General features: G+C 39.2%; 2 protein-coding genes across 9 annotated transcripts in view; one reads left to right on the top strand and one right to left on the bottom strand.

Annotated features, from left to right (window-relative positions):
* The window catches only part of CROT (carnitine O-octanoyltransferase), a 53,591-nt gene extending 48,748 nt beyond the window's left edge, over positions 1-4,843 (top strand). For all 4 annotated transcript variants that reach the window (XM_032253040.1, XM_032253037.1, XM_032253039.1 and 1 more), the window contains one exon: positions 3,589-4,843. In XM_032253040.1, coding sequence (XP_032108931.1) covers positions 3,589-3,709 — 121 coding nt within the window. In that variant the 3' untranslated portion in view covers positions 3,710-4,843. The remainder of the gene's footprint in view (positions 1-3,588) is intronic.
* Positions 4,844-19,481: 14,638 nt separating this feature from the next.
* The window catches only part of ABCB4 (ATP binding cassette subfamily B member 4), a 67,160-nt gene continuing 60,779 nt past the window's right edge, over positions 19,482-25,862 (bottom strand). For 4 of the 5 annotated variants that reach the window (XM_032253030.1, XM_032253031.1, XM_032253034.1 and 1 more), the window contains 3 exons: positions 24,795-25,001; positions 20,277-20,423; positions 19,482-19,740 (listed from right to left, as the gene is read on the bottom strand). In XM_032253030.1, coding sequence (XP_032108921.1) covers positions 19,534-19,740; positions 20,277-20,423; positions 24,795-25,001 — 561 coding nt within the window. In that variant the 3' untranslated portion in view covers positions 19,482-19,533. The remainder of the gene's footprint in view (positions 19,741-20,276; positions 20,424-24,794; positions 25,002-25,862) is intronic. The other variant, XM_032253033.1, reaches the window with a different exon arrangement.

Raw genomic sequence — 25,862 nt, 5'->3', positions numbered from 1 at the left:
TAATTTAATGCCAGCAAAGGATAGCTTGATAATTTTAGAAGGAGGTTTGGCTTTAAAAATGTCAAGATAACAGGAGAACCAGAGGCAGCAGACAAGTTCCCAGACACCATTAAGAAAATAATAGAGGAGAAAGGCTATCTGCCTGAACAGGTTTTTAATGCAGACAAATGTGCCCCATTCTGGGGGAAAAAAAAAAAAGCCACAAAGGACATTTGTTAGTAAGGAAAAGAAGTGTATTAGTCAGGGTCAGGGTTCTCTAGAGGGACAGAACTAATAGGATATATAGATATAGATATATATTATTATGTATATATATCTAAATAAGAGTTTATTAAGAAGTATTAACTCACATGATCACAAGGTCCCACAATAGGCCAACTGTAAGCTTAGGAGCAAGGAAGCCAGTCTGAGTCCCAAAGCTGACTAACTAATGTTCAAGGGCAGTAAGCATCCAGCCCAGGAGAAAGTTGTAGGCTGAGAGGCTAAGCCAGTCTAGTCTTTTCACGTTTTCTGCCTGCTTTATATTCTGGCTGTGCTGGCAGCTGATTAGATGGTGCCCACCCAGATTAAGGGTGGGTTTGCCTTTCCCAGCCCACTGACTCAAACGTTAATCTCCTTTGGCAAGACTGACTCAGACACACTGAGGATCAATGCTTTGTATCCTTCAATCCAATCAAGTTGACACTTAGTATTAACCATCACAAGAAGCAAGCACCAGGCTTTAAGGCAGAAAGGGATAGGCTAACTCTACTGTTTTGAGCAAATGCAATAGGGTTTATGATCGCGACTGCCCTTGTCTTTAAAGCTGTTACTTTGAGCCTTGAAGGGAAAAGGTAAACATCAGCTGCTCGTTTTTTAATTGTACATAAGGCCTGGACAATGATAACCTTTTTTTCTGGATTGGTTCCACTGATGCTTTGTCACTGAAGTCAGGAAGTACCTAGCCAGCAAGGAACTGTCTTTTAAAGTTGTTTTGATTTTGGACAGTGACCCTGGCCACCCAGAACCCCATGATTTAAACATCCAAGGTGTCAAAGTGGTCTACTTGTACCCAAACATCTCTAATTCAGGCTCTACATGAGGGTTCATAAGGACCTTTAAGGCTCATTACTTTCAGGACTCAGAAGAAAGGATTGTCACCAAGGATTGTGTTCCACCCTGATAGAAGAAAACATCATGAGCGTCTGGAAGGATTATACCATTGAACATGCCATTGTTGTTATAGATGGAAGTCATGAAAGCAATCAACCTCCAAAACAATATATTTCTACTGGAGAAAACTATGTCCAGATGTTTTCACAGGATTTACGACAGAGCCAGTCTAGGAAATTGTGAAAGAGATTGTGGATATGGCCAAAAAAAAAAAGGTAGAGGATGAAGGGTTTCAAGGTATGGATCTTGGGCCAGTTCAGTGGCTCATGCCTGTATTTCCAGCAGTTTGGAAGGTCAAGGTGGGAGCATTGCTTGAGGCCAGGAGTTTGAGACCATCCTGAGCAACATAGTAAGACCTCATCTTCTTTAAAAAATTTAAAAATTCAAGTACTAATAGTCACCGCACCAGAGGAATTAACAGAAGGTGACTTGAAGGAGGTGAGTGCTTCTGAACCAGAGCCAAATGACAAGGAGGAAGACACAGTAGAAGTCGTGCCAGAGCTGACGCCAGGTAATCCCACGGAAGCATTCTGATTATTCAAGACAGTTTTTGATGGCTTTTATGACATGGACCCTTCTATGTTAGGAGCATTGAATCTAAAGCAAGTGGAGCAGGGATTGGTACAATATAGAAACATTTTTAGAGAAATGAAAAAGCCAAAAAGTGAGAAATTGCAATATATTTACATAAAGTTACACTGAGTGTGTCTGCTCCCCTGCCTCCCCTTTCACCTCTTCCACCCCAAGACAAGACCATTTTATTTTAAATATATTACATGCTCATTGTAAAAAAAAAAAAAAAAATTGTTAAATATAAAAAATACATAAGAAAGAACTTATCTACATTTCTATTACATGGTACAAGATTATATTGTGCTTCCAACCTATAATGTACGTAGATTATATATTTATATATTTATACTGTAAATATTTGTGTCCTTTAAGAATTTTATTCTTGCTTATTATGCTAGGTGAGGTGGCTCATACCTGTAATCCCAGCAGCTTGAGAGGCCAAGGTGGGTGGACACTTGAGGCCAGGAGTTGAAGATGATTTGGCTAACATGGTGAAACCCTGCCTGTACTAAAAATACAAAAATTAGGTGTGGTGGCACACACCTTAGTCCAAGTTGCTTGGGAAGCTGAGGCACAAGAATTGCTTGAAACTGGGAGGTAGAGGTTATAGTGAGCTGGTATCACGCCACTGCACTCCAGCCTGGGTGACAGACCAAGACTTTTTCTCAGCAAAAAAAAAAAAAAAAAAAATTCTTTACCCAGTTGGTGTGCAAAAATAACGTAACTTGAATTATTTGTTTACGTAGGAAGTAAAACTTCTTTCATTGTTTTTGACACTATACTTCATTCATGAATTGTCTGTACATGTAGGAAACGCTGTTTTTCTTTTTTTATAATTTAGAAAGATAACTGAAATTTAAAAAAAATTTGATACTTGAATAAGAATTGTTATTTTATGGAAAGAAGCATATTTAGATGTTGCTAAATCTTTGGGAATTCCATGCCCACTGTAGCTGGAGAATGGCTTGTGATCATGAATCACTAGATGAAAACAAGGCAGGACTTGGGGTTTCTGTATATCTTTCAGCAAATATAATCCACTCAGACATTGGTTATATCATTATGTACTGGGCCAAAGCATGTTTTTATTTTTCTTTTTGCTTAATTTAAAGCACATGTTGAAGACAATTTACTCTTTTTTTTTAAGTGATGTGAAAATTGCATGGTTTTCCAGAAGCATTACATTGCACATTTTAATTTTGAGCTTAATTCCTATTTCGCTATAGAAATTTCTCACTGAAAAGTGGAAGACTAGCTCTAAGTCAAGCTTCTCTCCTATTTAATTTACTTCAGCTTCCTGCAGCCGCTTTTCTCACTTGCCAGATCTGGAATTTCTTATTAGGAATATCTAGAGAAAGATGGAGGAAGGCATGACTTGATCCCAAGAGTTTCTCTCCTTGACTCTTCAAGAAATAGCCTTTCTCACCTGTTATCCTTCTTCCCCTCGCCCTTTTTTAACTTTCTTCAATAACTATACTCTTTAAAACAGTTCAGATTTCACTGAAATCTGTAGCATGAATTCATACTCCAACTCACTCCAGTAGCACTTTAGAAAGGACTTTTTTAGGAAGAAGATTTTTTGTTCTGTTTTAAACACAGTAAAACCTAGCTCCAGAGCACTGTAGGACTCTAGCTAATTTGTTCCCTTTGTCCCTAGGCTCTAGTCATCTAGTGAATGAGGTGTTCCTTAGCATTATCTACAAATAGGCTTTACCTTCAATTGTCTCAGGTTACATTTACCTAATGTCAACAAGACTTCACATTTCATATATGAATATCCAGATGAAATAAAGTCCTGGATGTATTCACCATCACTATTTGGAGCCTTTTGTGTAATCATTAATCATTATTTATGCTTCACAGGTTTGTTGTGGCCTGTTCAGCCTGGAAATCCTGCCCAGAGACCGATGCGGAAAAGCTAGTTCAGCTGATTTTTTGTGCTTTTCATGATATGATACAGCTGATGAACACTGCTCATCTTTAGAGATGAATCATCCATTAAGCACTTACCAAACCATATTATTAAACTGGGTGCAGGGAGTGGGTTGGTAGTATGAGATAGGAAGGAATGTTGACTTGCTATCATTCCTTTAACAAGTTAAGGAAACTTGTTAAATATAGAAATTAATAGAATCATGCTCTCTCAATTTATTCTGCCATAAAAGGTAAAAATAATTTTAAGTTTCTTCTGATGCAGCAGCAATGCAAATTATAACATAGCGAATATAGAACTATGCAATACTTAAGCTTCAACAATGCAATTCTTACTCTAATTTTTCAGTATTTTTGTTGGTACTTAGATGGGTTATAAATCCTCTCTCTGGACATCAATGTAGAGCCCATCTTTCAAGCACTTTAATTTTTTTTAGCTTCCACCGGGTATGAATTGCAATATTGTATGCTGATTTCCCTACAATCAGTGCCTTCTACATTCACCACAGGGATACAGGCCTACTATGTTTGATGGGAAAGACCACTACAATTTAATGGTGATCTAAAATAACTTTTTTGGCCTGGGTGCAGTGGCTCATGCCTACTATCTTAGTACTCTGGAAGGCCAAGTTGGGAGGATTGGTTGAAGCTAGAAGTATGAGACCAGCCTGGGCAACAGCGTAAGGCCCTGTCTCTACGGGATCAAAAAATTAGCTGGGCTTGGTGGTGTATGTGTGCCTGTAGTCCAAGCTACTTGAAGGCTGAGACAGAAGGATTGGATGAGCCCAGGAGTTTGTGGCTGCAGTGAGCAGTGATGGTGCCCTTGTGCTACAGCCTGGGCAAGAGAGTGAGACCCTGTCTCCAAAAAAAAAAAAAATGAAAAATAACTCTTTTGAACAAACAGACAAATTAGGTAGTCATATGGAGATGTATACCCTCTAACACACACACACAAAACCATAACAGAATTCATTGTGTATTATAATTAGTTTTGTGAATATAAAAATAAAGCATTTATATTTAAACTTGTTATAGTGATTTTTAAAGGATTAATGTTGAATCAGATTATCAGAATTTGTTTTTTTCCTCCTCGCTGTTCAATTTTGTAGTTTTTACCCAAAAAATGAAACTCCCAAAATTATATAGCTTCTTGTTTTATGTTTGAATAAATGATTCATTCTTGTTTGCTTTTCTTGTGTTTTTTGACCTCAGCTATACATTGCTGTGTAATTAACCACCCAAAACTTAGTGTCTTGTATCAGTTCATTATTTCTCATGACTTTGTCAGGTGATTGATAACAGCTACTAGACAGTTCTAACGCTGGTCTTGCCTGTGTTAAGATCAGATAGCTCACACACTATCTGGAAATTTGGTGGCTAGAACTTTCTCTCCCTGCATGGTCTCTGATCATCCATTATCAACACTGAGCTTCCTAACTTGGCAGTGGGAGTGTTCTGAGACGTGCAGGTGGAAATAGCAAGGTCTCTTGAGGTCTAGGCCCTGAAGTCACATGACATCACTTAGCTGCATTTTGTTGATTAAACCAACTCACAAGAGAAGTCCAGATTCAAGGATTGGGGAAAAAATAATCTCTTGATAAGAGAAGGCCACTTTGTAGAAGAGTGGGCACAGAGGGCATGATTATGGGGTCCTATTTGTATAGCAATCTGCCAGACATTTTAATATAAAGATTACATCATACTCAGTATACTGATTCTATACATCCCTTTTAAAAAACATGTTTTCATGTTCTGAATTTGCTAAGACTGGTTTTTTATGAACAGTTAAGTCCTTCACACTGTGCCAGCCTCTGTCCTGAAAAGCACCAGTACTATTTCTCTGTGAAAACATTCAGTGTTGGCTTCTGTGACATCTGATACATTTCTTCATGGTTTGTATAGAAAAGGAAGATGAGATCTGAACTGATTTATCCTCACTCTAGTGTAAGGTTATAAATTAGACAGCAAGAATATTTAGAATCATTTGGTTGGTTATAAATACAGGTTGAGCATCCCAAGTCTGAAGATCAGAAATGCTCCAAAATCCAAAACGTTTTGAGTGCTGACATAAGGAAATGCTCATTGGAACAGTTAGGATTTCTGGACTTGAGATGCTCAGCCAGTAAGTATAATGAAAATATTCTGAAATCTGAAACACTTCTGATCCCAAGCATTTTAAAGAAGAATACTCAACCCATAATGTATAATAAGGTGGGTATTTTGGAAACTGTATCACCTGCACAGAAATTTCCTCTCACTTATACCTCACCACTTTTCCTACCTTACCTGATGTGAATAATCACCTAGAGTGCATTTTAAAGAACCAATTCCAGGGCCCTAACCGACACTTACTGATTTTTTTTTTAATAGATGCCCCGTGATTCCTGTCAGATAAGTTTGGGAATAATTATGCAGGAATAGGTTGAACACTACTTACTTTAGGTCACTGCAGAAATGTACTTTTTGCCCCAGTTTTGTCTTGATTAATCTGAAATTTGATCCACTCATCCAGTGATCACATTTGAAAAATTCTTTGGTAATATGGTTTACTTACAGTTAGAAGAGCTTGATTTGGCAGGGCCCCGGGTTTCCAGCACAAAACTGGGCGGCCATTTGGGAAGACACCAAGCTAGCTGCAGCGGTTTTTTTTTTTTTTTTTCATACTCCAGTGACACCTGGAATGCCAGCAAGACAGAACCATTCACTCCCCTGGAAAGGGGGCTGAAGCCAGGGAACCAAGTGATCTGACTCAGTGGGTCCCACCCCCATGAAGACCAGCAAGTTAATATCCACTGGCATGAAATTCTCACAGCCAGCACAGCAGTTAGCTCGACCTAGCACATTCGAGTTTGGTGCGGGAAAGGGCATTCGCCATAGCTGAGGCTCAAGTAGGCAGTTTTAACATCACAGTGTAAACAAAATTGCCACGAAGTTCAAACTGGGTGGAGCCCATGGCAACTCAGCAAGGCCTCTCCAGGCAGACTGTGACTGGACTCCCTCCTCACTGGGCAGGGCATCCCTGAAAAAAGGTAGCAGCCTGTCAGGAACTTATAAATAAAGCCCCCACATTCCTCAGACAGAACACTTGGGAAAAGGGGTGGTTGTGAACACAGCTTCAGCAGACTTAAACATCCCTGTCTGGCAGCTCTGAAAAGAGCAGTGGATCTCCCAGCACAGCATTTGAGCTCTGATAAGGAACAGATTGTCTCCTCAAGTGACTCCCTGACCCCCGTGTATCCTGACTGGAAGACACCTCCCAGTAGGGGCCAACAGACACCTCACACAGGAGAGCTCTGGCTGGCATCTGACAGGAACCCTTCTGGGACAAAGCTACCAGAGGAAGGAACAGGCAGCAATTTTTGCTGTTCTGCAGCTGCTGCTGGTGATCCCCAGGCAAGTAGGGTCTAGGGTGGACCTCCAGCAAACACCAGCAAACTCTGCAGCAGAGGAGCCTGTTAGAAGGAAAACTAACAGAAAGAAAGTTTCAACATCAACAGAAAGGATGTCCACCCAGAGACGCCATCCAAAGGTCACCGACTTCAAAGACTAAAGGTAGATAAATCCGTGAAGATGGGAAGAAACCAGAACAAAAAGGCTGAAAATTCCAAAAACCAGAATACTACTTCTTCTCCAAGGGATAACAACTCCTCACCACCAAGAGAACAAAACTGGATGGTGAATGAGTTTAACGAACTGACAGAAGCAGGCTTCAGAAGGTGGGTAGTAACAAACATTGCCGAGCAAAAGGAGCATGTTCTAACCCAATGAAAAGAAGCTAAGAACCTTGGAAAAAAGGTTAGATGAAATGCCAGCCAGAATAACCAGTTAGGAGAAGAACATAAACGACCTGATGGAGCTGAATAAAACAGCACAAGAACTTTATGAAGCATACACAAGTTTCAATAACTTAATTGATCAAGTGGAAGAAAGGATATCAGAGATTGAAGATCAACTCAATGAAATAAAGTGAGAAGATAATATTAAAGAAAGAAGAGTGAAAAGAAATGGACAAAGCCTCCAAGAAATATGGGATTTTGTGAAAAGATCAAATCAATGCTTGATTGGTGACCTGAAAGTGACAGGGAGAATGAAATCAAGTTGGAAACTCCCCATCACTCTTCAGGATATTATCCAGGAGAACTTCCCCAATCTAGCAAGGCAGGCCAACATTCAAATTCAGGAAATACAGAGCACCACAAAGATACTCCTCAAGGAAAGCAACCCCAAGACACATAATCATCAGATTCACCACGGTTGAAAGAAAGGAAAAAATGCTAAGGGCAGCCATAAAGAAAGATCAGGGTTACCACAAGTGGAAGCCCATCAGACTCCCAGCATACCTCTCAGCAGAAACCTTACAAGTCAGAAGAGAGTGAGGCCAATATTCAACATTCTTAAAGAAAAGAATTTTCAACCCAGAATTTGATATCTAGCCAAACTAAGCTTCATAAACAAAGGAGAAATAAAATCCTTTATGGACAAGCAACTGCTGAGAGATTTTGTCACCACCAGGTCTGCCTTACAAGAGCTCCTGAAGGCAGCAGTAAACATGGAAAGGAACAACCGGTACCAGACACTTCATAAATATACCAATTGTAAAGACCATCGATGCTATGAAGAAGCTGTAACAACTAACAGGCAAAATAACCAGCTAGCATTATATTGGCAGGATCAAATTCACACATAACAATATTAGCCTTACATGTAAATGGGCTAAATGCCTCAATTAAAAGACACAGACTGGCAAGTTGGATAAAGGTTCAAGACCCATCAGTGTGCTGTATTCAGGAGACTCATCTCATATGCAAAGACACACATAGGCTCAAAATAAAGGGATGGAGGAATATTTACCAAGCAAATGGAAAACAAAAAAAAAGCAGAGGTTGCAGTCCTAGTCTCTGATAAAACATACTTTAAACCAACAAAGATCAAAAGAGAAAAATAAAGGTATTACATAATGGTAAAAGGATCAATGCAATAAGAAGAGCTAATGACCCTGAATATATATGCACCCAATACAGGGGCACCTAGATTAATAAAGCAAGTTCTTAGAGACTGACAAAGACACTTAGACTCCCACACAATAATATGGGTGACTTTAACACCCCATTGTCAATATTAGATCAAGGAGACAGAAAATTAGCAAGGATAGCCAGGACTTGAACTCAACTCTGGACCAAGTGGACCTAATAGACATCTACAGAACTCTCCACCCCAAATCCACAGAACATACATTCTTCTCAGCACCACTTTGCACTTATTCTAAAATTGACCACATATTTGGAAGTAAAACACTGCTCAGAAAATGCAAAAGAATGGAATCATAAGAAACAGTCTCTCAGACCACAGTGCAATCAAATTACAACTCAGGATTAAGAAACTCTCTCAAAACTGCACAACTACATGGAAACTGAACAACATGCTACTGAATGACTACTGGATAAATAATGAAATGAAGGCAGAAATAAAGATGTTCTTTAAAACTGAGAAAAAAGACACAACCTACCAGAATCTCTGGGATGCATTTAAAGCAGTGTGTAGAGGGAAATTTATAGCACTAAATGCCCATAAGAGAAAGGAGGAAAGATCTAAAATTGACACCCTAACATCACAATTAAAAGAACTATAGGAACAAGAACAAACAAATTCAAAAGCTAAAATCAGAGCAGAAATGAAGAAGACAGAGATGAAAAACCCTTAAAAAAAAATCAATGAGGCTGGGCGCAGTGGCTCACACCTATAATCCCAGCACTTTGGGAGGCTGAGGTGGGTGGCTCACGAGGTCAAGAGATCGAGACCATCCTGATCAACATGGTGACACCCCGTCTCTACTAAAAATACAAAAATTAGCTGGGCATGGTGGCGAGTGCCTGTAGTGTCAGCTACTTGGGAGGCTGAGGCAGGAGAATTGCTTGAACCCAGGAGGCGGAGGTTGCAGTGAGCTGAGATCGCGCCATTGCACTCCAGCCTGGGTAACAAGAGCAAAACTCCATCTCAAAAATAAAAATAATAAAATAATAAAAAAAACAATGAATTCAGGAGCTGGTTTTTTGAAAAGATCAACAAAATAGACCTCTAGCCAGACTAACAAAGAAGAAAGAAGAATTAAATAGATGCAACAAAAAATTATAAAGGGGATGTCACCACTGATTCCACAGAAATACAAACCACCATCAGAGAATATGATAAACTATGCAAATAAACCAGAAAATCCAGAAGAAGTGGATACATTCCTGGACACTTACAACCTCCTCAGATTAAATTAGGAAGAAGTCAAATCCCTGAATAGACCGATAACAAGGTCTGAAATTTACACAGCAATTAATAGACTACCAACCAAAAAACATCCAGGACCAGACAGGTTCACAGCCAATTTCTATCATAGGTACAAAGAGGAGCTGGTACCATTCCTTCTGAAACTACTCCAAACAATAGAAAAAGAGGGAATTCTCCCAAACTCACTTTATGAGACCAACATCATCCTAATACCAAAACCTGGAAGAGACACAACTAAAAAGAAAATTTCAGGCCAGTATCTCTGATGAACATCAATACGAATATCCTCAATAAAATACTGGCAAACCATATCCAACAGCACACCAAAAAGTTTATCCACCACTATCAAGTCAGCTTCATCTCTGGGATGCAAGGCTGGTTCAACATACTCAAATCAATAAACAGAATCCATCACATAAACAGAACCAAAGACAAAAATCATATGATTATCTCAATAGATGCAATGAAGGCCTTTGACAAAATTCAACAGCCTTTTATACTAAAAAATCTCAACAAACTAGGTACTGATGGAACAAATCTCAAAATAATAAGAGCTATTTATGACAAACCCACAGCCAATGCTATACCGAATGGGCAAAAACTGGAAGCATTCCCTTTGAAAACCGGCACAAGACAAGGATGCCCTCTCTCATGACTCATATTCAACAAAGAATTGGAAGTTCTGGCCAGGGCAATCAGGCAAGAAAAAGACATAAAAAATATTCAATTAAAAGAGGAAGTCAAATTGTCTTTATATGCAGATGACATAATTGTATATTTAGGAGACCCCATCATCTCAGCCCCAAAATTCCTTAAGCTGATAAGCAACTTCTTCAAAGTCTCAGGATACAAAGTCAATGTGCAAAAATCTCAAGCACTCCTATATACCAACATCAGACAAAGAGCGAAGTCATGCATGAACTTCCATTCACAATTGCTACAAAGAGAATAAAATACCTAGGAATAAAACTAACAAGGGATGGAACGGACCTCTTCAAGGAGAACTACAAACAACTACTAAATGAAGTAAGAGAGAACTCAAACAAATGGAAAAACATTCCATGCTAATGGTTAGGGAGAATCGATATCATGATAAATTAAATGCTAACCCCATCAAGCTACCATTGACTTTCTTCACAGAATTGGGAAATAAAACACCTTGAATTTTATATGGAACCAAAAAATAGCTCACATATCCAAGCAATCCTAAGGGAAAAAAATAAAAAGCTAGAGGCATCATGCTACCTGTCTTCAAACTATATTACAACACTACAGTAACCAAAACAGCATGGTACTAGTACCAAAATAGAGACATAGATGAATGGAACAGAATAGAGGCCTCAGAAATAATGCCAAACATCTACAACCATCTGATCTTTGACAAACTTGACAAAAACAAGCAATGGGAAAAGGATTCCCTGTTTAATAAATGGTGTTGGGAAAACTGGCTAGCCATATGCAGGAAGCTGAAACTGGACCCCATCCTTACACCTTATACAAAAATCAACTCCAGATGGACTAAAGATTTAAACATGGGACCTAAAACCATAAAAACCCTAGAAGAAAACCTAGGGAATACCAGTCAGGACATAGGCATGTGGAAGGACTTCATGACTAAAACACCAAAAGCAATGGCAACAAAAGCCAGAATAGACAAATGGGATCTAATTAAACTAAAGAGCTTCTGCACAGTAAAAGAAACTATTATTAGATTGAACAGGCAACTAAAGAATGGAAGAAAATGTTTGCAATCTATCAATCTGACAAAGGGCTAATATCTAGAATCTACAAAGATCTTAAACAAATTTACAAGAATAGACACAACCCCATCAAAAAGTGGGTGAAGGATATAAACAGACACCTCTCAAAAGGAGACATTTATGCAACCAACAAATATATATTTAGAAAGCTCATCATCATTGGTCATTAGAGAAATGCAAATCAAAACCACAAGGAGATACCATCTCACACCAGTTAGAATGACAATCATTAAAAATTAAGGAAACAACAGATGCTGGAGAGTCTGTGGAGACATAGGAACACTTTTACACTGTTGGTAGGACTAAATTAGTTCAACCATTGTGAAAGACAGTGTGGCGATTCCTCAAGGATCTAGAACCAGAAATACCATTTGACCCAGCAATCCCATTACTGGGTATATAACCAAAGGATAATAAATCATTCTATTATAAAGACACATGTACACAAGTGTTTATTGCACCACTGTTCACAATAGCAAAGACTCAGAACCAACCCAACTGCCCACCCATGATTAGACTGGATAAAGAAAATGTGGCACATATACACCATGGAATACTATGCAGTCATAAAAAAGGATGTGTGTAGGGGGTGCATGGCAACATATTCAAGCTTATGTACATGGCATTTGAGGTCAGGATATAGAAAAATACTGAGGCACTGTGTTTGTTATTTGTGCATGGGAATGAAACTCTTTGACCCTGAAAACAAGACAGGGAGTAGAGTGTGTGGTGTGCACACACTCCTGAGAATGCAGTTTGTGTGTGTACAAGGTCACAGGTGCCTCAGCAACCCACTTCAAATGACCATCTACTGGATGTTTGTAGTTGATACAAGCCCTTTCAATAAATACTTGGTGGATGGATGCTGGGGCAGACTCTCTCAGAAGAGCTACCCCCCAGCCCTGTTCAGCTGGAATTGTCTGAGTACTTCATTCTTGGCTTTCAGTGCAAGCTATAAGCTCTGCAACTGTTGCCCCCAACGTGATCATCTTGAATTTACACATCAATTTTTGGGGAATCCCAGTAAGGGACAGTCCTGAATCCCATCAGGAAGATGGGATGCACGTGTAAAATGTCAGGGGTTAGGTTATCATGAGTCAAGAAATGACCCAACAGCTGAAAGTATTTTTTAAAACAGCGCAACAGCTACTTAAGGCTGTCCAGTGCACTGTAGAGCCTGGAGCTCTACACAAGCTTTGCTCTTAATTCAGCAGGAAAGCCTTTGGTTTCCTGATCAAGGAACATTAGATTTAGAGTTACGGGAGCAGGTAGGTTGCCGCCTGAAAAGAGGATATGAGCAAGGTTATTTTACTAATGTTACTCTTTTGACCACCTGGGCGCTGGTACGCTCTGCATTGTGTCCTCTTTATCTGCCAGACTGCAATGAGTTAGACCACCCATCTTTTCCACCTGAAGGGAATTTAGGAAGTTTAAAGGAGAAGGAAAAACAGGAACTAGAACAGCAGGAAGAGACTTCTCTCCTAGCTTCTTTCCCTTCCATAGGGAATAAGGAAAAGATTTTTTTCTAGTGAGTATAACAATGGACCGGAGCCTTTTCCTCCTCCAGTAGAACAGCTATTGCCTTCTTTTCCTCTACCCTTAAAGGGACTTATTTCTGTTGGCCCCATCGAGGCAACAGTGCCTCCCATCCCCCTTGAGGAAATTGGCGGCTGCCCAAAGGATGGACCTTGGATAAGACCCCTGGTCAGTGAATGTCTATATGATCGGGTAAATGTGTTTCCTTGACAAACTTCCCTGCCGGAGTGGTGCCTCCAGGAGGGAAGGAAAGTGGCTGATTACTATTGTCTTCCTAATATGGAAGTTCTCACTTCCTACTTCCAGCATCGGCCTTTCTGGCCTTGTCTTTTTTCTGTTTCCCTGGAGTATAAAGGAAAGTTGTGTGCTGCCTCCTGGGTTTTATCCCAGAAGACTCTGGATTTCTTGCTGCCCACAGAGGCCTGAGGCAGGAGAGCTGCTAAGATGTCATGGAGTGCCCATTTAGTCACTGGCAGTCTGGGCAGGTTGCCCCTGTCTGGGTTTGTGGTGATGGAGGGGAGGCCAAGAGGCACAGACCGGGTCCTGGGGTGGCTGCAGGCAGCTCCAGCCGGTCCTGAGAATCCCCACCAGGGTCACGTGCCTTAGTAACTGCCCAGAAATGGCTGCCGCTTGCTGTGCTGCTGCTTTTCCTCCTTCTGCCCTTTCCCGCCACCCCCCGCATGTCTCAGCTGACAAGCAATTCCTTGTCTTCCCTGGCCCCCCGGGGAAAGGGCTAAGAAAGAGTCCATGTGCACCCCGACCTTACTAGCCTAAGGCGGGCAGAGAGGTGTGGAGCAGCCTAGAGTACAGAGCTCTGGGGGAGAGGCCCGCTAATGAGGGGTGCTCTCCCATAGCCGTATGCTAAATGCTAACTAGGCTGTGGTAGGCAAGCTTTGCCAGCTGCTGTCATCTTCAGAAGATAGACGCAGCAGTGAGGAATGTTTGTGTTTCACTTTTTAATAAAGTGTTTAAAATGCTGTGCCTGGGAAACTTCAAACCCTGTGCTGCATGTCTGCTTCTCCCCTGAGCCTCTCGGCTTGGGGGTGGTAAAAATAATAAAAAGCCCAGTATATTTTCAGTACCTTACCTAACAGCATTGGCTCCCCGCGTGGGTGGTCTGGAGGATGAGAGGGGTGGTCTTCTCCCAGCCTGTTACTCTCTTGCCTCCTACCTCGGTGCTTATACACACACTGTACCACCTGGTCATTTTCTGCCTCTTGAGGCCACTTGTAGCCTTCTTTCCTTCCTCTCGGGTTAAGAGTAGCAACAGGTGGCAGGCTGTTAGAAAGAGAGGCTGCCTAACGAGCCCGGAGCAAATGGGAAGAAACTGGCCACAGCCCTACTTTCCCAAGCTCGCTTCTAAGACATTCCAGCTAATGGCTAATGCAGGAAAATAGCCAGCACCTAAGGACATTTAAAAGGGTTTTTTCTTTTGCTGAAATCTGCTATTTTACTATAAAAGGTATAAAAAAATTAAGGTGCAGCTGGGTGCAGTGGCTCCCATAAAGTGGGAGAACTGCTTGATGCCAGGAGTTTGAGATCTCCAGACTAGCCTGGACAAAACCGATGTTTTGTAGATTAACAATTTTTTGTTGTAATAAAAAAAGGTTTAAAAATTTTTTAAAGGTTTTTTCCTCTAATTTTTACACACTCAAGCTAACTCAATGCATGTTTATTATCCTGGTGACTTGCAGTCACATTCTAATAACTTTCAAGACCAGAAAATATAGTAAAAATCACTCAAGATATCCATCTCTTCCATGCCTTAGTTTAATAGGTAGGCTTTATCTTTTGCCATTTCTGTATTTTACATGTTATGTACCTGTCTCATAATCCCTCTAAATATTTGCAAAAGACCACAGACTTAATAGCTTCTCTTCTCGTAAAGGAACGTCAACATTGCATCCAGTTGTCAGAATATGACCCTGCTGCTCTATTCCTACGTTCCTTATTTTAAGCAAGGAACAATTTCATACTCTCCTAGCTTGTGATCTTGATTGGCAAGTGGCAATGGCTGACTTTATTGGTAATATCAGCTTCCATTTACCAGCCTCTAAGCTCCTGAACTTTTTACAAACTGTGCCTGTTAAATTTGTATCTATTGCTGTCTCTGAGCCCTTGCTTCACACCACTACTGTCTTTACAGATAGCTCAGAAAAACTCAGAAGATTAGCTATAATGTGGGAAGATGCCATGCAAAACTGGCAACACAAAATCCAGGAACATTTTAAAACTATGCAACAGGTGGAGTTAGGTGTCCTGATATTGGCCTTACAAACTTTTCCTCACCAAGACGTAAATATAGTTAGTGATTCTGCTTATGCAGTTTACAGTATTACTCACTTAAATCTTGCACATGTAAAGGGCATTACTAATGAATCTACTAGCTTTGTTTCTTACTGTGCAAAAGCTCCTCTGTGCCCATCATCACCATCTTTACATCACCCATATTCGCTCTCATTCTGGGCTACCTGGTCCCTTATCAGAAGGGAATGTTTGAGGTGATTCTCTGGTATGGCCACAAATGTGCTTTGCAGACTTTCCAGTATTTTTGCGAGCTCAAGCTGATCATGCCTTTTTTCATCAGAATGCCCGCAGCCTTAAACAACAGTTTCATTTGACACTTGCTCAAGCTCACATAAATATTAAAACTTGTCCTGATTGCCAATGACATTCTCTCTCTCATTCTTCCTTAAAGTTTAGTGCCAATCCACAAGATTTGGTGCCTAATACTTTCTGGGAAACTGAGGTTACTCAGTATCCACCCATTTAATGTTTTAAATTCCTCCACGTTAGCATGGACACTTATACAGTCTTGATACATGCTACTCCTGGACTGGAGAAGAAACTAAAGATGCAATTACTCATTTGTTTAAATCTATTATGACTTCAGGCCTTCCACAAACTATAAAAACTGATAATGGACCTTACTCTCTCAGGTGTTGATTCGCATATGCATTGCAACTTTTACACATGCAACACAAAACTGGCATTCCCTATAACTCAACCAGTTAGGCCATTGTTAAATGAGCTCATTAAACTCTTAAAGTGTATTTTAATAAACAAAAAAGGGGGAACATGGGCCTGTCTCCTTGAGAACAGGACCTGTTGTTGGAGAATTGACCAGCAATGACAGTGATGACTCAGAAGGTGCCTGACATTACTTGAGGACAGCTAAAGAGGTTGAATTAACATGCAACTATCCAGTTTACTGCCGTGGAAGCCCTTGCAACTGCAGAGAACCGGTTTCTTATGTATCTGGTGGTAATTGGGGAAATGTCTGAGAAAGTAAGACAGCCATGGATGTTAGGGTGGCAGGTAGTTCTTGTTCTTTGGCAAGTGAGATCAGCTTAAGAACATGTTTACTGGAGTCATGTTCTAAACCCCTGTTTTTAATGTTACTACATGATGGGATGCTGATCTTTGTCATCTAATGATACTTCTTGGGCAGAAGGTCGATGGACGCCCCTGTCTTACCCTTTAACTAAAAATTTGAAATCGATTAAACTTAATTACTCCTTGACTTTATTGTCTAGTAATTCCTCTCTGTTTTTCCACAATAGCACACAACAAACGTGTTACTCTTATTCCTCAGGAGTATCATTAATATCATCCCAAAAGGGATGCTAAGCTTGCAAACTTGACCTTTATTTCTGCTGTTTACTACTAATCTTACTGAGGTGTCTAAGGAAGTTACGCAAGTACCTGATCCTCCTATATGCTGTCCGAGGAGGGACTGGTGATGTTAAGTTTGAGGCTGTCCAGTGGTCTCTGTGCAGACAACTTGCAGCACATCAAGGGCCTCTGTTTGAAAATGACACTTTACTTGATTGGGGTCCCCATGATTATCTGATGTCTGCAAATCAGAATATTGGATTTAGGAGTCCCTCCAATAGTTCTATCACCTGGTCAGAGTGTGGATTTTCAGGATTAATATTACAACTAAAAGGGAAACAAATTTTAAGCCCTCTTCATACTCAAATTTGGAGACTAGGCCTTCCTTTCCTTGAAAGGGTTCTTTCACATGGTGAGTACATTACTAGTGGTGGCAACTATACCTTCTCTTTTGCCCAAAATGTTACTAATATAATACTGATTTGTATTGTGCACCCTTATATACTTCTGTTTGGACAAAGTGTTCCTAACACAGAGCAAAATCAATCCTTTTATAATATTAAGGTCTCTTCCAGTAGCTACTATGCTACATGCTTGCCTCATCTAAACATTACACAGTTAAATATAACCTATATCATGATTTTAAAACAGCATGCAGAATTGTGGCTGCTTGTAAATTTGCCCTGGAATTGGGAAAGAGATTCAACCTTGCAGTTATTTAGAAAAGCACATCTGCAAGAAGCTTATCATGACCACTTGCCTCTCAAATTTCCACTCTTGAGTGTAAACTAAAGAAACAACTTGAAGAATGGTTGCAGCAATTATAAGCAAGTACCCTTCACAAATTACAAGAAGGCTTTTAATTGTTAAACCCAAACACCTGGTTGTCTGGATTAAACATATGCATTTGGGTGATGCCCGTGATACTTACTCTTTTTTGTATCTGTCTGCTAGGCATCTGCAGATGGCTCTGTGGTGCCACCCGTCACATCTATGACCAAGGAAGAACAATAGAAGCTACCTTGCGTGGGATGACCAGCATGCTCTAAGAATTAAAGAAGGGGGAGATGTAGGGGGCACATGGCAACATAGTCAAGTTTATGTTCATGGCATTTGAGGTAGGGCATGGAAACACACTGAGGCACTGTGTGTATGTTATTTGTGCATGGGAATGAAACTCCTTGACCCTGAAAACCGGACAGGGAGTGGAGTGTGTGGTGTGATAAGAAATGCTGAAAACAGCCTCCTGAGAATGCAGTTTCAGTGTGTACAAGGTCACAGGTGCCTCAGGAACCTACCTCAAATGACGTCTAGTGGATGTTGGTAGTTAATACAAGCCCTTTCAATAAATACTTGTAGATGGATGCTGGGGCGGACTCTCAGAAGAGCTACTCCCTAGCCCCGCTCAGTTGGAACTGTGTGAGTACTTCATTCTTGGCATTCACTGCAGGCTATAAGCTCTGCAGATGGAGTGCATGTCCTTTGCAGGGACATGGGTGAAGCTGGAAACCATCATTCTCAGCAAACTAACACAGTAACAGAAAACCAAATAACACATGTTCTCACTCATAAGTGGGTGTTGAACAAAGAGAACACATGGACACAGGGAGGGGTACATCACACACAGGGCCTGTTGCTGGGTGGGGGGGGCTAGGGGAGGGATAGCATTAGGAGAAATACCTAATGTAGATGACGGGGTGATGGATGCAGCAAACCACCATGGCACGTGTATAACTACATAACAAACGTACACGTTCTGCACATGTACCCCAGAAGTATAATAATAATAAAAAAAAGAAAAAGAACTTGTCTTGGATAATTTACTGACTTTAACAACCTGATACAGCACTAAGAACTAATTAGTTGCAGAAAATAATGGAGAAAACAAAGGGCAAATTATGGAAACATTTCAGTGTGGTTAGTTTCCAGGGGTTGCCTAGAATATTTTTGGCTTTCCATCTAAATATATCTTTCCTTGTAGGATGAATGGATTAATTTTCTGGGAAAAGTAGTATAGTTATAAAAGAGAAGGCAGTTGCTATAGAAACTCAGTATGTATTGTTGATGTTTGATGTTTCAAATTATATTGATAAATGTACATTTTATATTAACGAGTTTAAAACTAAAAAATAATGATAGGGCTCTTTCTTGCTTTATGGAATGGATATGTGCTTGCAGAGTTAGCTGGGTAGGGGTAATTTCATTCTCTCTTGGTCTTGGATGATAAAGCTGGGAATTCATTTTAAAAGCTCTGATTCCACAATAGAATGATTTAGAAAATTACTAAGAGAGATTAGGTTACTGAACAACTTATCTTTCTTTTGTACTTGGGAAAATTATTCCCAAACCATCCTGTCTACCCAAATGATTCAGAACCATAAGACCATTTCCCTATGTCTGTGGCTTCTATATTTCTACACCTATACTTATCTTGAATTTTATTCTTTTTCTAGATGTTTCTAATAACTTAGGGAGAGCCAGACTGCTGTTTTAATAGTTCATCAAGACAGGTGTCACTTCTAACTCTCAAATTTCAAATGCTGTAATAAACACCAAATTAGGTCTTCTAAATTGATCTAGAATGCAATATACCTACATTTTATGATGACAAACCAGAAACTTCTTTTACAAGTCAGATAAAATTGTAGAATAATTTGAATTTATTTTAAAAATATACTGTAGCAAAAGTTCATAAGTTTTGTGTCCCAGCCTGGACACTGACCATTGAAAAATAGATGCCTTTCTGTGCCAGCAGCTGCTGATGCGTGCCATGCTCCTTGATTCTGCCATTCTGAAACACCACTATTAAGTCCGCATTCTGGATGGTGGACAGGCGGTGAGCAATCACAATGCAGGTGCGGCCTTCTCTGGCTTTGTCCAGGGCTTCTTGGACAACCTATTGATAATCAAACAGATACCTTATCCCAAAAATTGTATAAATAAGTTTTAACATTCAAAGAAATTTGAAAATGTTATCTTTCTAATCAACTTTTAAATTCTAATCTCTTTGAATCTTTGAACTTTATGCATGTGTATTTTGTAAAATCAACATTATTATCTACATAGTTATGTTATACCTTTTAAATATAACACAAATGGGTTCCCATGATGTAAAAAAGCCTTCACAAGTATTTAAATTGTCTAATCTTCATATTTTATTTAACTAGTTCCCTTTTGAGTATTTTTCAGTTTTTCATTAATGTGATTAAAAAATGTAATTTGAGCTTTTTTTCTTTTGAATGTTTTACTTTGCTTTTAAAATATATAACAATTTTAGAAAATTTGGAATAAAATACTCGATTACTTCAAAATAACCATTATCTAAAGTTCTGTGTTTTTCCTGGGCTCATGTGTATTTTTTTTCATAGTCGACAGCAAAATTCCTTCTATTTCATAAATTAAATATGATGTAAGTTGGGAGGCCACACACACCTTTTCACTTTCAGTATCCAGAGCTGACGTAGCTTCATCCAACAGGAGGATTTGAGGTTGTCTGATGAGAGCTCGGGCAATAGCAATCCTCTGTTTCTGACCTCCTGAGAGCTGAGTCCCCTTATCTCCCACTCTTGTTTTATATTTCTGCAAGTCAACGAAGTTATAAAGATGTTGAATGAACTGTTGCTTAACAGTTGTCAGTTCTATTTACAAGAAAAACATTTAGAGTCAATAACAGTTTCTATAACATTTTTTCAACTTGAGTGTTTATTTTCAAAATCAAACTAGAAAACTAGTGACTTTAATTCTCAATGGTATTCTACAGTAGAAAGCTGAGCAAATTCTCAAGTTCCTACTATTATCATAATGCCAGCTGATCTGGTGTCACTGGAGTCCTATAAAGGTTAAATGCAAATACTTTTCAAGTCTTTTTTAAAATTTCAAATGTTCATATGATCCCTGTAGATGCTAATTTATTCTTTCAAATTTAGGTATTACCTTAAATATTTATTGCACATATGCTATGCCTAGAACTGTAAGAAATATGAAAACGAATTGAGCTTTGTTCCTGCCCTAAAGGACTTTATAATCTACAGAGAAAAACACTACATATAAATCATTCAATGTAAGGTCAAGTAAGGACCAAACTACAGTGCTGCATTACTTAATGACTATGTTCTTAAAACTGCATTATCAGGCCATGCTATAGTTGTACAAACATTATATAGTACGTATACAAACATAGATGGTATCGCATACTATACCCTTAGGCTACATTGTATGGTCCATTTCTTCTAAGCTACAAACCTATACAGCATGTTACTGTACTGAATACAGTTGTCACACAATGGTAAGTATGTGTGTTTCTAAACACAGAAAAGGAACAGTAAAAATGCAGTATAAAAGATTAAAAATGGTGCACCTGGATAGGGCACTTACCATGAGTGGAGTTTACAGCACTAAAAGTTGCCTGGGTAAGGCAATAAGAATGTGAAGGCCTAGGATATTACTGTATACTACTATAGACTTTATGAACACTGTACACTTAGGCTAAACTACGTTTTCAACTTTTAACAATAACCTTAGCTTGCTTTGACTTTTTGACTGTATAAATGTTATTATTATTATTATCATTATTATATTAGAGATAGGGTATCGCTCTTTCACCAGGCTGGAGTGCTGTGGTGTGATCATAGCTCACAGCAACCTCGGACTCGTGGGCTCAAGCAATCTGTCTCAAGTAGCTGGGACTACAAGAGTATGTCAGTCACCAAGCATGGCTAATTTGTTTTTGTTTTTATAGAAACTATGACTCCCTATATTGCCAAGACTGGCCTTAAACTCCTGGCCTCAAGTAATCCTCTCATCTCCGCCTCCCAAAGTGCTAAGACTACAGGCATGAACTTCTAAATTTGTTGAAATTTTGGATTCTTTTGTAATAACACTTAGCTTAAAAAACACAATGCTTGCACAGCTTTACAAAGATAATTTCTTCCTTTATATCCTTACAGAAGTTTTCAGTTTAAAATTTTTTATGGCTCGGCACAGTGATTCACACCTGTAATCCAGCGCTTTGGGAGGCTGAGGTGAGTGACTCACTTGAAGTCAGGAGTTAGAGACCAGCCCGGGCAACATGGTGAAACCCCATCTCTACCAAAAATACAAAAAATTAGCTGGGTGAGGTGTCGTGCACCTGTCTCAGCTACTCAGGAGGCTGAGGTGGAAGGATCGCTTGAGCCCAGGAGGCAGAGGTGGTGAGCCATGATCATGCCACTGCACTCCAGCCTAGGTGGCAGAGTAGATGTCTCAAAAAGAATTATTTTTATTTTTGACTCTTCACATTTCTGTGTTATAAACTAAAATACAAACACACATAATCCTAGGTCTACACAGGATCAAGATAATATCACTGTCTTCCACCTCCATATTTTGTCCCACTGGAAGGTCTTCAGGAACAATAACAAACACAGAGCTATCATCTTCTGCAATAGTAATGCCTGCTGTCTGAAACATCTCCTGAAGGACCTGACTGGGGCTATCTTATAATAACCTTCTTTAAAATATGGGAAATCTACATACACTAAGAAAACAACAAATGGTATAACAGATATATGAACCAGTAAGTCATTTGTTGTCATTATCAAGTATTATGCATTGTACACAGTAGTATGTGCTATACTCTTACACAACTGGCAGCACGGGTTTGTTATGCCAGCATTGTGTTGCACTATGACATTATGACAGCTATGTCACTAGGCAATAGGAATTTTTCAGCTCCATTATACTCTTATGGGAACCACTGTGGTATATCCAGTCCATCATTGACCAATACGTTGTTACGTAGCATGTGACTGTAGTAGTATACACAGCATGCTATGAAAGATCAGAAGAGGATGATAGAAATTGTTGTGGGGACAGGGTAGGAGGAGGAATAAAAAGGGGAAATAAACCTTTTTAGAGAAGTTTGGGAAGCTAGATTTTGAGACAGCATTCTAGGCTGAGAAACAACATATGAATAGAGATGTAAATTGAGGCAGTTCTGTTTGCAGGGTTTATGCAGTGATGTATATCATGTGAATTAATTTCCTAAAGTCTAGTCATCATTTATATTAAGAGCTGAAGCTGTAAGTTTTTTAAATTTACAGTCAAATCCAATATTTGATTCAGGTCAATGCCTATACATTAAAGGTTGGTAAGGCTAACCAACATGAAAGGTTTTTAAAATTTTATTTGTCAGTATGAGTGACTTCTAACTATATCAAAATATGAAAACAAAAATAATTAAGCTCTAGTTCAGTTTAATCCAGTAGAAATTCAAATGTTAGAAGAGTGCCATAAAATGAATTGTCCCTACCATCACTTTTAGGGACCTCAACCATCCTTCTAGGACTACACATGCTTAAAGTGGACTCAAAATGGATCATGGACTGAAATTTAAAATGTAAAGCTATAAGACTTTTAGAAAAAAAATGGAGAAAGTCTTTTGGGTCTAGGGCTAGGCAACAAGTTCTTAGACTTGACACTGAAAGCATGACCCATAAAAGGAAAAATTCATAAATTGGACCTCGTCAAAATTAAAACTTTTGCTCTGCAAAAGACTCTCTTACAGGATGAATAAACAAGTTATAGACTGGGAAAAAACATTTACAAACTACATATCCAAAAGTAATTACAATATATTTAAAAAAAAAAAAAACTTCCCAAAACTCAGCAGTAAAAGAGAAAAATCCAGTTAGAATATGGGCAAACAACATGGAGACATTTCACCAAAGAGGATCTATATATGGCAAATAAGCATACAAAAAAACTATGTTCAACATCATTTGTCATTGGGAAATGCATATTAAAGCCATAGTGATGTATCACTACACTCCTATCAGAATGATAAAAATAAAAACAAATGACAACAGTAAATGTTGGCAAAGATTCAGAGAAACTACATCACTCATACATTACTGGTAGGAATGTAAAATGGGATGGCCACTCTGGAAAATAGTTTAGCAGTGGCTTATAAACTAAACATGAAATTGTCATACTGCTCCACAAGTCCACTCCTGGGTGTTTAACCCAAAGAAATAAAAACTTGGGTCCATACAAAAACCTGAATACAAGTATTTACAGCAGCTTTATTTGCAATAGCCAGAAAAGGAAATAATCCAGATATCCTTCAACAGGTGAATGGTTAAACTGTGATGTACATCTATACTGTGGAATACTACTCAGTAATAAAAAGCAATGACCTATGAATACACACAACTTCAGGGAATTAGCGAATGACAAAAGATAATCCCAAAAGTTTACATACTGTATGTATTTTTATAAAACATTTTTAAAATATAAAATTATACAAACAGATTAGTGATTGCCAGAGTTTGGGAGGAGTAAGGATGGGAGGCAGGAATGTATGTGTGGCTCTAAAAGGACTATACGAGGGGATCTTTATGGGGATGGGAATGTTCTGTGTCTTAATTGGTGGATCTATGAATCCACATCTGCAATACAGCTGCAAATGAATGCAAGTAAAACTAGGGAAATATGAATAAGATCAGTTGGAGTGTATCAATATCAATATCCTGCTTGTGATACTGTATACTAGTTTTGCAAGATATTGCCATTGGCAGAAACTAGGTAAAGGGTACATAATATCTCTGTATTCCTTACCACTACATGTGAATCTATACTTATCTCAAAATAAAAACTTTAATTGCTTCAAAAGTACCATAGAGTTAAACCAAACATGACTGCAGTCTGAATGCAGCCCCAACTACCAGTCTACAACCTGAAGTATGGTGGTTTGGAGCTTCTAACTACATTTGTATGAGGTGGGCATGATGTACTCCCACTTACAAATAAGGAAGTTTGGTATCCTGAAGTTAACTGCCTTGTCCAAGGTTGTTAATGTTAGTAAATCAACATATTTTGTTACAAGGTTTTGTTGGCATAATTCTGGTACTTGTTTGGGGTATAAAACATATTCTCTTCTGATTTCAGCTAAGAAATTACCCGTTAACTTACATGGGGTAATGTCTCGATGAAATGATGTATGTTGGCAGCTTTGGCTGCACTCACAATTTCATCCTGTGATGCCACCCGGCTGTTGTCTCCATAGGCAATATTCTCAGCAATGCTGCAGTCAAACAGGATGGGCTCCTGAGACACGATTCCGAGTTGGGCTCTGAGCCACTGGACATTGAGTTTCTTTGCTTCTTGGCCATCGAGAAACTGAAAACCAAAGTCCACAAACTATAAGAAGCATTTAAAAAAGAAGAAAACTAAAAAGTTACTAGATTGTCCATTTGGAGGACTGTTGCATGAGGGCATCAGCAGCATCAAAACACCAACCTTCCAAGACTTACATTGTTGAAGACCAGCATGGCCAACATGATGACTTTTATGGTGATTAAGCCATCCCTACCTTGGTCTAACTGGCAAAATGGTAGCACATTTGACCCTCTTTTTTCACACTTCTCTTTGTCTTTGTCTGCCCTCCTCCAGCCACCTGTGTCTATTCTGCCTTAAAGAAGTCTGCATCAAGGTGTCCCACTCAGGTCTGCTGTCTCCAAAATAATCCCAACCCTTCAACTTGATTCCCCATGCACACCAGTGAAAAAGCGGATCAGAAGCACGGCCCCCAGATTCGAAAAGTTGGTTGACTCTGCTCCTACATCTACCTTTCTTTTCCCTGAAAACAACTAGCCTTAACTTTCCCCCACTTCTCTTTTTCTGACAGCACTAAGGACAAGAATCCAATGGACAACAAACAAGTTACAAAGGGCAGTGTTTTTGGGAGAATTATTTTTGCTGGCAGTGATGGTTTTGTTTTTGTTTTACTTGCTACAGGCAGGAGGTATGGTGCTCCCAGGGGAGTGTTGTAGTTGAAAGTACAGCCTTCTGTAAGGTAAAGGTTACAGGCAAAGGAATAGACACAAGCCCAGCTAGTCTTGACCTTAATAAAGAATAAAATTCCCACCATAGTATCAGCACATCATATTTACAGAGTTTTGGTGAGCTGTTTTGCCTATGTTACCTGCATAATAGTTATAATAGAAAAGCATAAGATTTCCAGAAAAAAACAACTAAATC

This window comes from Sapajus apella, unplaced genomic scaffold (genome assembly GCF_009761245.1).
Source record: "Sapajus apella isolate SASKATOON/1434 unplaced genomic scaffold, GSC_monkey_1.0 scaffold81, whole genome shotgun sequence".
Taxonomy (NCBI): Eukaryota; Metazoa; Chordata; class Mammalia; order Primates; family Cebidae; genus Sapajus; species Sapajus apella.
Note: the sequence above shows the minus strand (reverse complement) of the source record. Positions and strands in the feature narration are given on the sequence as shown.